The following is an 11,936-nucleotide window of genomic DNA, read 5'->3' on the forward strand; positions in this document are numbered from 1 at the left end:
ACTTTATTTAGCAGTTCACACATCTCAGTTATTAAGAAGGATTACTATAGTTACTCTATAAGTTCAGAGTAACACATTAAAACGCTATCGGAATAAAATAGTACTTCTTTTTAAAACTTTATGTTGCTTTACAAGATACAAAAACAGTGCAAAAACATGACAAGTATCATTAATAATAAATGAAGAACAAATAAGCATACAAAAATAAATACATACATAAGATAATACAAAAATAATCCGTGTTTTAAACAAAAAGCGAAACCATGGCGACGCCATGCTTACGTCACGGCCCAGGGGCTTGTGGGGGATATAAGTTTCTGGGGTACCGTGCGGCGTCCTGAGCTTTGGCCGCATCTTGTGTTCGGACACCGGGCAACATGGGGAGCAGGGAGTGCTGCGTGCAGAGCTGCGGTCGCAGCTCTCACGACCAACGCGGAATGAAGCTGCTGGACGGGGTAACTTTCCACTGTTTCCCGGCCTGGAGGACGAATGAAGGGAGCCACATATCGGAGCTGACGCGGCGGCGGAGGGCGGCCTGGGTGGCCGCCGTGGGCCGCAGCGACATCACGTTTAAACACATCCCGTCCTCCATGAGAGTGTGTTCCCGACATTTTCACTCCGGTGAGTGTTTACCTAAATCATCACACTGGGAAGCTCGTTTAAAACGGTCCTGAAAGCATTAAGAGTGAAAATATTTCCACTCATTTGATTTAAAAAAAAATATTAAACCAAGTTGGGTTCACAATATTTCACATTTTAGGTGAGAAGTAAGGGAAATATGTTGAGAACAACTATCCAGACTTGAAACCGAAATGCATCTTGGGACATGGCGCCATTTTGTTTGTAAACTCTGTTCCTGCTGTTGTAGTTTATCAACTTTGCTCTTTGTAAAATGGCTCAAGTTTAATTACAACTCCAGCTGTCAAAACTCACCCATGTGCTAAAAAATGGTGAGTTTTCAATTTTTTTGCCAAAAAGCATGTGTGTTATGTGTTACATACTGCAAACTGATCGATCAGGCAGTATGCAGAGCGTTTACCCACAATGCATTTCGCTCCTGCCCGAGCCGAAATCAGCCGGCCTGAAGCTGATTTCCCTTAAGCTCTAAACTCTGTAAACTTTAGCAACATTTGAAACATTTTCAGGTGAGAAAGTAGTCGTTTAGATCCCCAACGTGTTGAAAACCTGACAAAATACCGGCTGTTTACAATTTTGTTCCCACGAATTCGGCGCTACTAAAGCTAGCCGCAGTGAGCTAACGCACTTCCGGTTATTTTCACAAAATAAAATACCCGTTGCCTTTTATCATAGGGAAAGCCATTACGATACAATTGGTGCTTTTGTTTTGAAAACAGGAAGTGAACCTACCCTCGTTGTAGCTAGCTTGAAACTGCCGTTTTGACAGGAAATGACGATCGGCGACGTCACGTTACGTTGCATCTTGGGTAGTTTGAGTATGAGTAGTAACCTCATGATGCATACCCAACATTTAGGAGAATCTAGTATGCATCCGGGAACTTCTGCTTACTCAAACTCGCATACTAACTCAGAAAGTTAGCATGAGTAGTAGGAGAAGTATGCGGTTTCGAACACAGCCGTAGTCTCACTCCATCACAGCAGAGCAAAGCTGAAGAACCAACAACAGCACCAACACAACCAAGAGCAGCTCAAACTCTTCCACGGATCTATGATGCGGAACAGGCTACAACATGTAGACATGAGTTTGTGAAGCCTCAACACGAGAGCCAGGACTAGTTTAAACTGTGATGTGACTGTGCAGAACTCGCTCCATCACACTCGTCCTCTAAGGACTAAACCGAAGGAATAATGACCAGGGCTGCTAGATCTAATTCACTCGCATCGTCCTCCAGGAGACGCTCGACTGCGGATTAGTCGCAGGGTTTAGTGTGCCTACGTGTTTACTCCTCACTGTAAACGGGCCTGAGGAATGTTTCGTGTCTAATTTTGTGCATCTGCAGGAAAACCAGCTTATGAGATGCTGGACTCGGATCCAGACTGGGGCCCGTCTCTCCACCTGGGTCACGATGACCTGAGGTCCACACAGGCCAAGCCTCTCTCACAGCTGGAGAGGAGGAGAAAAAGACGTGCAGCAGAAGCATCCGACGCTCCTCGCTCGGAGTCAGAAGGTGGGATGCATGAAGCGATGCTGCCGGAACTCATCACAGTCTGGGTGGAACTGTTCTGGAGTTCTGACTCTGAACAAACCAAAGACTCTTTTCATAGTTAAACTTAATAGTTTAGGTGCTGAGGGGCGGGTTTATCTGCAGGTTTGTGTCTGAACTGAGAACATTAATCTGGGTCTCATCGGCCAATACGGGAACAAGACATCGGCTGTGATGCATACTGCACACTACATACTGCATACTGCATACTACATACTGCATACTACATAATACATACTACATAATACATACCGCATACTGCATACTACATACTGCATACTACATACTACATACTGCACACTACATACTGCACACTACATACTGCATACTACATACTGCATACTACATACTGCATACTACATACTGCATACTACATACTACATACTGCATACTGCATACTACATACTGCATACTGCATACTACATACTGCATACTGCATACTACATACTGCATACTGCATACTACATACTACATACTACATACTGCATACTGCATACTACATACTGCATACTGCATACTACATACTCAGGGTAGCCGCGGGGTCTTAAAAGTCTTAAAAAAGTCTTAAAAAAAATTCCCCCGATTTTAGGCCTTAAAAAGGTCTTAAATGTGTGTCACGGGTCTAAAATGTCATGCATAGGTCTTAAATTTCTCTGGTCTATTTTTCCCCCTCAACCGATCTGTAGCGAATTACGAGCAACGCAGAAAACGTGAACGAACCACAGCCCCATGAACGTCAAACATGAATAACAGAGCGCGCGAACGTGAATATGGAGCATGAGCACACAGGTCTCGGCTAGCCTGACAGTTCGTGAGTACAATGACAGTGACAGTGACAGCGCGCGTGAGCCAACCCGCCCGGCAGTTGGTGGTCAGTTGTTTCGAAGATGGGAAAGTGCAAATTCAACCCGCAATGGCTAAGTGATCCAAAAATACAGCAGCTGGTTGCTCGCGGCCCCGGAGACTGACGTGGAGGCGAGATGTAAGTGCTGTCGTAAACAATTCAAACTTACAACATTAGGTCACCTTGCCCTGGACATGAGGAGCGCAAAACATGCTAAGCTAGCTCAAGAACGTCAACCCTTCTTTGCTGAACTTGGCCATAGCAGATATATTTGCGAGCAGTAGCAATGAACATGGAATGCCATTTTGTTATCGATCACAACAGTAGCTTTACGTAGCTGTTCTGAAGCAGTTCCGACTAATGCTAAGATGACAACAGTGCTTTATGTTACAAAGAAAATGGCGATGTATTTTGGTGTGCTACAGCGTGCTTAGTGGCTTATTTCTGTGACATGAGAGGTCAGTGGTGAATGTTGACGGCAGCTTTGTAAAACTCGTATGAATCGGTGAATCACAGGAGGACAACTTCTCTCGTTAGCGGTATTTATTCGGGACAAAACGCATGACAATGCAATGAAGCGCATTTTAAATCGCCGAAAATATTGTACTTTGTACTAAGTACAGTAGTCAAAAGTACACTTTAAGCATATGTGTTTTCAATTACTTGACCTATCCACAATATGTACAGTGACTGCTCTGCATGACCTGTGAAATAACATATTTTAAACTGATTTGTGTACGTGGTGTTTTGTGTCCTAAAGGGGATCGAACCCCCCAGGGTCGCGACCCCAGTCTTAATTTTCATTTTTTGTGGTCTTAAAAAGTCTTAAAAAGGTCTTAAATTTCATGTGGTCAAACCTGGGGATACCCTGATACTGCATACTGCATACTACATACTGCATACTACATACTGCATACTGCATACTACATACTACATACTACATACTGCATACTACATACTGCATACTGCATACTACATACTACATACTGCATACTACATACTGCATACTGCATACTACATACTGCATACTACATACTGCATACTACATACTACATACTGCATACTACATACTACATACTACATACTGCATACTGCATACTACATACTGCATACTACATACTACATACTGCATACTGCATACTACATACTACATACTACATACTGCATACTGCATACTGCACACTACATACTACATACTACATACTGCATACTACATACTGCATACTACATACTGCATACTACATACTACATACTGCATACTGCATACTACATACTACATACTACATACTGCATACTGCATACTACATACTACATACTACATACTGCATACTACATACTACATACTACATACTGCATACTGCATACTACATACTACATACTGCATACTACATACTACATACTGCATACTCATCGATCAGACAGTATGCGGAGCGTTTACCCACAATGCATCTCGCTCCTGCCCGAGCTGAAATCAGCCGGCCTGAAGCTGATTTCTCTTAAGCTCTAAACTCTATGAGTATGAGTAGTAACCTCATGATGCATACCCAACATTTCGGAGAATCTAGTATGCATCCGGGAACTTCTCGCTTACTCAAACTCGCATACTAACTCAAACAGTTAGTTTGAGTAGTAGGAGAAGTATGCGGTTTGGAACACAGCCCAGGAACACGTATTCTGATAACAGCGACTCCTTTGAAAAACACGCGGGCATGAATGCAGTTCTGTGAAAAGAAAGGACACCCCCTGTTAATGCTAAAGTTTTACACAATAAAGTTTTTGTTTGTACACCAAAGTATGTCAGAGTCAGACGTAGGCATCTGGTTCGAGGTATGAAAGAGTCGAGGTTTCAAAAGCACTAAAAGTTTCTGTTAAACCGTTTTCATCTGAATGAGGAGCTACAGACGAATAGTTTGAGGATCGTTAAACTGAGACGTATTTTCTGATGATACTGATGCAGAAGGGGACTGAAGTCACGCTGACAGCCGGCTAAATGAAACCTTCCTGTTTCCCTGTCCGTGTGCAGGGTGCGCTGTGGTTCTCAGGGCGGCGGCGGCTGCTCCCAGCCGAACAGACGAAGCTCTGCCGGATGAAAGCGTCGCTGAGGACGAGGCGGCCGGGCCGCCCGCTGCCAAGAGGACTGACGTCGGCTTCAGAGTACGGCTGCCACAGAAGTGCTCTCTGATTATCGTCTCAGTTTAGCCTTTATTTCACTGATTACGATTGCACGTCCACACCGACGATATCTGGTGTTCTTCAGAGGCCAAACTACCTCAAACTGTTGGAAAGTTGGTGGAGAAAAGTCCGAAAATGTCCTGATTCTCTGGGGAGCTGTTGGTCCTGGGACTGTGGGAACCCGTTTAGGGACGGAACCATCATCCCTCCCACCTGTTTTGTTTGGTTGTATTCAGTCTCACAGTAAACAACAAATCATAGCATTTTTTTGAGTCAAATCAAATCAAATTTATTCGTAGCACATTTCATGTCCAAAACAGTTCAAAGTGCTTCACATAAAATAAAAGCGTTGCAGCAGGGAGTGTAAGAAGCATTAAAATACATAAAAGAATATAAAGAGAAACAAATAAAATCATTTAAATGAATTTAAAAACAAGCAACAGTCCAGATAAGTTCAAAGATATCGTGCAGATTTCATGCATAGACACATGAGAACAGAAATGTCTTTAAGCTGGATTTAAAAATGTCTCCATTTGGTGAAAGTTTAATCTCCACTGGCAGTTTGTTCCACTTGTTTGCAGCATAACAGCTAAATGCTGCTTCTCCATGTTTAGTGACTTTAGTTTAACTGACTGAAAAGGCCTACAGGCTGCAGCGTAATGCTTATATTTAAGCCTGTGCTGTTGAACAAAATTACCCTACCCATCAACCTATATTTTTGCAAATACTAAAGTAAGAAGAAAAATTTTAGTAAAAAGAGAAAAGACAAAAAACAGAATTGCATCCAATAAAGTAAAAAAAAATAGAATAATGAAGAAAAATACAAAATCCTTCACAAATTATAAACACTTGAAGCCCTCAAAAATTGCTTTAGAAACCATCCTTTTGAAAACCAAAAAATGTTTTTTACATTTATATTAGCATCCTTCCATAATGAAAGCCCAACAACAGACATGCAGCACCTTTTCATTTCTTTTTTGGCCTTTGCTACAGTAAATTTGTCTCTTAAAATTCTACTTTTGTTTCTTGAGATGAGAAAAACCTTTTTTTATGCTGACTGGGAGTAACTTTGATGGGATCAGTGCCTCACCTGCTGTTCTCCTCCTTTCAGGACTTCTTCAGAGACGCTCTCGAGGCTTCTCTCGAGGCCTCCATCAGGTCCAGGGCGCAGTCCAAGAGTCGGTCCTCCTCCACCGAGTACGAAGTGGAGCTGAACCTTAAACTCCCGCCGCTGCGAGGAGAGCCGGCGCCCCGAGAAGAGAGCGCCGCCTCCTCCTCCTCCGCCTCCTGTCTGAACTGTGTCCTGCTGCAGAGGAGGATTCGGGAGCTGGAGAACATGTTGTTCCAAGCAGAACCGATTGAAGAGGACTGGGACCTGCCGAGTTGTGAGGAGGACGAAGGGAAGGACTTGAATGAATGTAAGTGACGGTGAAGCCTCCTGGGTTTGTTAATGTGGTCAAATAATGATGATGAGGAATAAAACTCTAAATCTGATTTTATTACGCAGAAGAAATTCAAACTTTAAGGGGATAGTTTGCCTCTTTTGACATGAAGCTGTATGACATCCCATATCAGCAACAACATTTATGAACATGACAGGAAAAAGTCAGACCTCACAATCGCTTGGCCCTATTTTCTCTCCCTTCGTAAAACGACCTTAAAAATGGATGTCTATGGGAGCCGTTTCTGTAATCTGCCACTGCAGAAAAACTAAAAAGCTGTAAAAACTGATGTTGTAGCTCATCAATGACATATCTCAGACCTAATAATCCCCCAGAGAATATTTCACTTTGCATTGCATATATTGAAAATACAGCAGTTTTTGTGTGTTTTTTTTTTTTAACAGAAATTGGTGTTTACCTCATATACACTGGTATTTAAAGGGTTAATTTTTTTGAAAATAATTGAAAACTTGGTGGTTATGATCAGAACTGAAGTGGAAGAAAAGATTTATGAAAATAAAAAGTGGAAAAAGATATTAACATATGGTATTTTGGGGATCATTTTAGAAGGGGACAAAAATGTCCCTTTTCAGAAATTTATTTTTTATTTTTTAAATCGGGCATAACAAAAAAATGAAAAATCCCTAAAATCAATGTTGTTGATAATCACTGACATATCCCAGACCATAATTATCCCCGCTCAATAATTCCACTTTGCATTCCATATTTTGAAAATACTGGCACCCAAAGGCTTACAATTTGGGCTAAAAAATTCAAATTGGCATCTAAAAGGTTAATTTTTTTTTAAATAATTGAAAACTTGGTGCTTATGGTCAAAACTGAAGTGGAATAAAAGATTTATGAAAACAAAAGTGGAAAAAAATATTACTATATGATGTTTTTAGGTCGTCAGAAATGTCCCTTTTCAGAAATTAAGGATTTTTTTTTTCTACACAATGAAAAATTGCATTGTATATGATGTGTGTTTGAAATTTGCTGCAGTTCTCTTCTCTGACGACTCTTTCATGTGTGTCTTCACAGCGACACGGAGCACCTTGCCTGGTCGGGTGGGTTTCCACGACAACGGCGGCGAGGACTCGGAGTCGGATTCCAGCGGCTCCAGCGGCTCCAGCTCGGGGTCCTCCTGCCCCCCTCCGGTCCGTCCACCTCGACCCGCTCTGCGCTTCAGGGAGGAGTGGCTGAGCCTGTTCTCCTTCCTGCGCTACTCCCCGAGCCTCAACCTCATGTGGTGCCACGTGTGCCGCGTCCAGGCGGACACCGCGCACCGCAACCTCGGGCTGATCAAAGGCTCCACGGACTTCAAGAGGAGCAGCCTGCTGAAGCACAGCAACGCCAGGTACCACCAGGACAACCTGAGGCGCTACCAGATGATGAGCCCCGCCCCCCAGCTGTGAGCCCCGCCCCCCAGCTGTGAGCCCCGCCCCCCAGCTGTGAGCCCGGCATCACCAGGACAACCTGAGGTGCTACCAGATGATGAGCCCCGCCCCCCAGCTGTGAGCCAGGTACCACCAGGACAACCTGAGGCGCTACCAGATGATGAGCCCCGCCCCCCAGCTGTGAGCCAGGTACCACCAGGACAACCTGAGGCGCTACCAGATGATGAGCCCCGCCCCCCAGCTGTGAGCCAGGTACCACCAGGACAACCTGAGGCGCTACCAGATGATGAGCCCCGCCCCCCAGCTGTGAGCCAGGTACCACCAGGACAACCTGAGGCGCTACCAGATGATGAGCCCCGCCCCCCAGCTGTGAGCCAGGTACCACCAGGACAACCTGAGGCGCTACCAGATGATGAGCTCCGCCCCCCAGATGATGAGCCCCGCCCCCCAGCTGTGAGCCCGGCATCACCAGGACAACCTGAGGCGCTACCAGATGATGAGCTCCGCCCCCCAGATGATGAGCCCCGCCCCCCAGATGATGAGCCCGGCCCCCCAGCTGTGAGCCCGGCATCACCAGGACAACCTGAGGCGCTACCAGATGATGGCCCCGCCCCCCAGGATTGTAACTCCTCAGGACAGCTGGTCCGGTCCTCTCTGTTTTACTACCTGAGGCTCATCTGGCCGTCTTTGTGCAGGTTTTTGCTCCACTACAGTTTTATAGAAGAAGAAGAAGAACTCAGACTCACCTTTTTACTCCTTTAGTTCATGTGCTGCAGATGTGTCGCCTTCAGCCATGTTTTCATGCTCTTTTGTACCAAATAAAGAACAAACTGAACATCATTCAGATTTTCATTCTTTTAAATGTAAATGTACTTTATTTCTACGGTGTACCAAAGTGCTTTACAGCAGGTAATAAATAAAGAGAAGAAGAAGTAAGAACAGTAAAAGCAATAAAATACAACAAAATCGAATAAGATAAAAGTGTCATCATGCTACTGGGTATTAAAGCCATCCTAAATAAGCAGGTTTTTAGCCCAGATCTGAAGAGGCCCAGGTCAGAAATAAGACGCAGCTGGACGGGGGGCTTATTCCAGAGCCTGGGGGCAGCTTTGGGAAAAGGCTCGCTCACCCCAGGGTTTGTATTCTGACCTGGGCACTTCCAGCAGAAACTGATCTGTTGACCTCAGAGCTCTACCAGGACTGTTAAAAGCTCAGATAAATACGACGGGGCGAGGCCGTTAAGAGCTTTAAAAACCAACATTAAAAGTTTAAAATCAGTTCTATAAAGGACAGGAAGCCGATGGAGGGAGTTAAGAACAGGAGTGATGTGCACACGTCTGTTGGTGTTGGTTAAAGACGGGCAGCAGCGTTCTGCACCAGCTGAAGGCGGCTGAGAGAAGACTGGGAGACGCCCACATAAAGAGCATTAAAATACGGACAGCAGCTCGCCGTGTGAATGCAGCCTGACTAAATGCTCTTCTTTACGTCTGAAGAAGTCGACCGTTTTTTCGGACTCTGCCAGATGTTTCTGTATGAAGTGACGCTGAAGTTTCGAACACTCGTTTCAGAGGGTCTCCAGACAGAGGACGCATTTCGGGCAATCGTGGGCATTTCTCTGTACGGCTGTAAAGCCAAACTTAATGTACGCTGCCTCGTACTTTCTGATTTTAGTCGGCCACTTCTTTCGGTCTCTTCCAAGTCAAAAATCTGTCCATTTTGGCTAAGCTACCTACACGCTAGCTTGAGAACAGGCGCACACCGCCAGGTCTACGATGTTTCGACTGGCAGCCAATCAGAAAGACAAGCATGGCAAATAACATTTCCATATGATATATTATTATAAATTGTATTTTACAATACTGATTTAAAAAATGTGACTATTTTTTATAATGATGTTTAAAAAAAATAGATTCTATTTTTGCATTTTTTTTCTTATCTTCCCTCCAATTTTCTGAGGCCCCCCTAGTGCCCCGTGGTGGCCCCCCAGGGGGCCTCGGCCCCCACTTTGAGAACCACTGCTATAGGTAACAGTTACAAGTTACCTCTTGTGATGACATCAGTTGCTCCTTTAAGAGAGAAATTCACCACCTTAGTCTGTCGGATGTGTGTGAGTGTGTGTAATATGACGCATTTTATTAAATGTTTATTAATGTTAATCACTGTTGTCCTGTGTCATTTGTTTTAAGACGTGTCAAGTTGACCTTAGGGTGGAGATAAGGGTTATAGGTAAGATACCCACCCTCTAACAACCCCCCCCCACACACACACACACACACACAAAAAGGTAGTAAATTCAACTCCAGGGTTCGTGCATATACCCTGTAAATGTCAAGTGTTGCTGCAGAGTCGGAACACTTCTGGTTTAATAAATATAAAAAAATGTCTCGTATTCTGTTCTCACTTTGTCATCATTATTTATTTTTATTTAATTATTTTTTTTTATTTATTTATTTATTTTTAATTTGTTCAGTCTATTATTATAATTATTATTATTATTATTTAGTAGTATTTTTATTAGAATTTGTATAATTTTTGTTGTTAATAAACTATCATTGGAAATATTAATAATTTTTTTTGAGCTACTTGAGTAATTTGAATTTCCCCCATTGGGGGATGAATAAAGTATTTTTCTATTTTCTATTTCTATCATTAGGTACAGAGTGTAGATTAATGAGGAAAAGATGAATTTAAGCTGCAGCACATTGTTATGTTACTCATCATGTTTGTCTCCTAAAGGAAGGTCCGATGGTTAAGAACTGAGCTGGTGATGTTGACATAGTAAACTCTAGTTTACTCCCAGTAACTGCTGGGAGCTTTTGTGGCGTTCTAATATGTGTAACTCCACTTTCCATTCAGCAGTAACATCAGTATTCTGAAGGATGGCTTATTTCTCTGTGAGCTGTTGTCGTTCAGTGTAAATACATTTGGTTCCGTGCAGGGGCGAGGCTAGGGTATTTTTAGTGGTGCCAAGGCCCCGCCGTGAGATAGCTCGTCACCCCCTGGCTCAGCACATTTTTAAAATATTATATTATGCAAAAACGCATTTTTTTTTGCTCAAGGATGCATTATTTTAGTGACCATTTTATTTATTTTCTAGCATTTGTTTTTGTTTTAACTCTTTACTCCCAAAATAACGGTTGAGTTATTTTCAATATTGGTCTCAGGCTCTCTGTTATCCCTACTGAGCCACAGTTTTTTGAAATGAAGAGGTCAAAATTGAATGTTGTAGGGGAAAACACTTTTCGAAGCAAAACTAATACGGCTCCAAAATTTATAAATGTACTAGTTCGCCTCAATTAGTGAGAAATAATGTGCCTCTGTGAGCACTGGGGGCTGGGCACCCCTAAAGACCAGATCCTAAAATCGCCCCTGGTTTTGTGTTAAATGTTGACAGATTGTAATGAGGACCTGCTGTAAGGCGCAGCTGAGTGCAGGTGTAATTTCCACCAGCAGAGGGTGCTGCTGGCAGCTGAGTGCAGGTGTAATTTCCACCAGCAGAGGGTGCTGCTGGCAGCTGAGTGCAGGTGTAATTTCCACCAGCAGAGGGTGCTGTTGCTCTGCAGAACATGTAAAGCTCCAGCTGCCACATCACCACGTTGCACAGTCCAACTCCAGCTTTCACTGGGACACGATCATAACTGTAACCGTGCATTACGGCGGCTCGTTGGTCTAGGGGTATGATTCTCGCTTAGGGTGCGAGAGGTCCCGGGTTCAAATCCCGGACGAGCCCTTTTAGCACCTCTGGGGGTCACTCTGATACAGCTGTGAGCTTTATAATGAAGGATGGATGACATCACACAGTGTTTTACCTCAGTTATCTCCTCACAGGGGAACATCTATATGTTTATTCTTTCCACAACATTCTGGGGAAAGTTTCTTCTTTTAACTAAAACAGATC

General features: G+C 43.6%; 1 protein-coding gene and 1 non-coding gene across 2 annotated transcripts; both read left to right on the plus strand.

Moving 5' to 3' along the window:
* The first annotated feature begins 297 nt into the window (after positions 1 to 297).
* LOC142384476 (uncharacterized) lies at positions 298 to 9,330 on the plus strand. The gene is made up of 5 exons (XM_075470737.1): positions 298 to 621; positions 1,980 to 2,147; positions 5,051 to 5,181; positions 6,311 to 6,617; positions 7,683 to 9,330. Exons 1-5 carry the CDS (start codon positions 378 to 380, stop codon positions 8,054 to 8,056), a joined length of 1,224 nt encoding a protein of 407 aa, XP_075326852.1. The 5' UTR covers positions 298 to 377; the 3' UTR covers positions 8,057 to 9,330.
* Positions 9,331 to 11,696: 2,366 nt separating this feature from the next.
* trnap-agg (transfer RNA proline (anticodon AGG)) lies at positions 11,697 to 11,768 on the plus strand. Its single transcript has one exon. It is a non-coding gene; the product is annotated as a tRNA-Pro (tRNA).
* Positions 11,769 to 11,936: the final 168 nt, after the last annotated feature.

Source organism: Odontesthes bonariensis, chromosome 7, assembly GCF_027942865.1.
Source record: "Odontesthes bonariensis isolate fOdoBon6 chromosome 7, fOdoBon6.hap1, whole genome shotgun sequence".
NCBI lineage: Eukaryota > Metazoa > Chordata > Actinopteri > Atheriniformes > Atherinopsidae > Odontesthes > Odontesthes bonariensis.

Excerpts from the sequence above, each read along its gene's own strand:
- LOC142384476 (XM_075470737.1), top strand. The coding sequence starts at position 378 with ATGGGGAGCAGGGAGTGCTGCGTGCAGAGCTGCGGTCGCAGCTCTCAC. Across the intron at positions 5,182-6,310 it reads GGACTGACGTCGGCTTCAGA|GACTTCTTCAGAGACGCTCT; the intron begins GTACGGCTGCCA and ends TCCTCCTTTCAG. Across the intron at positions 6,618-7,682 it reads AGGGAAGGACTTGAATGAAT|CGACACGGAGCACCTTGCCT; the intron begins GTAAGTGACGGT and ends GTGTCTTCACAG.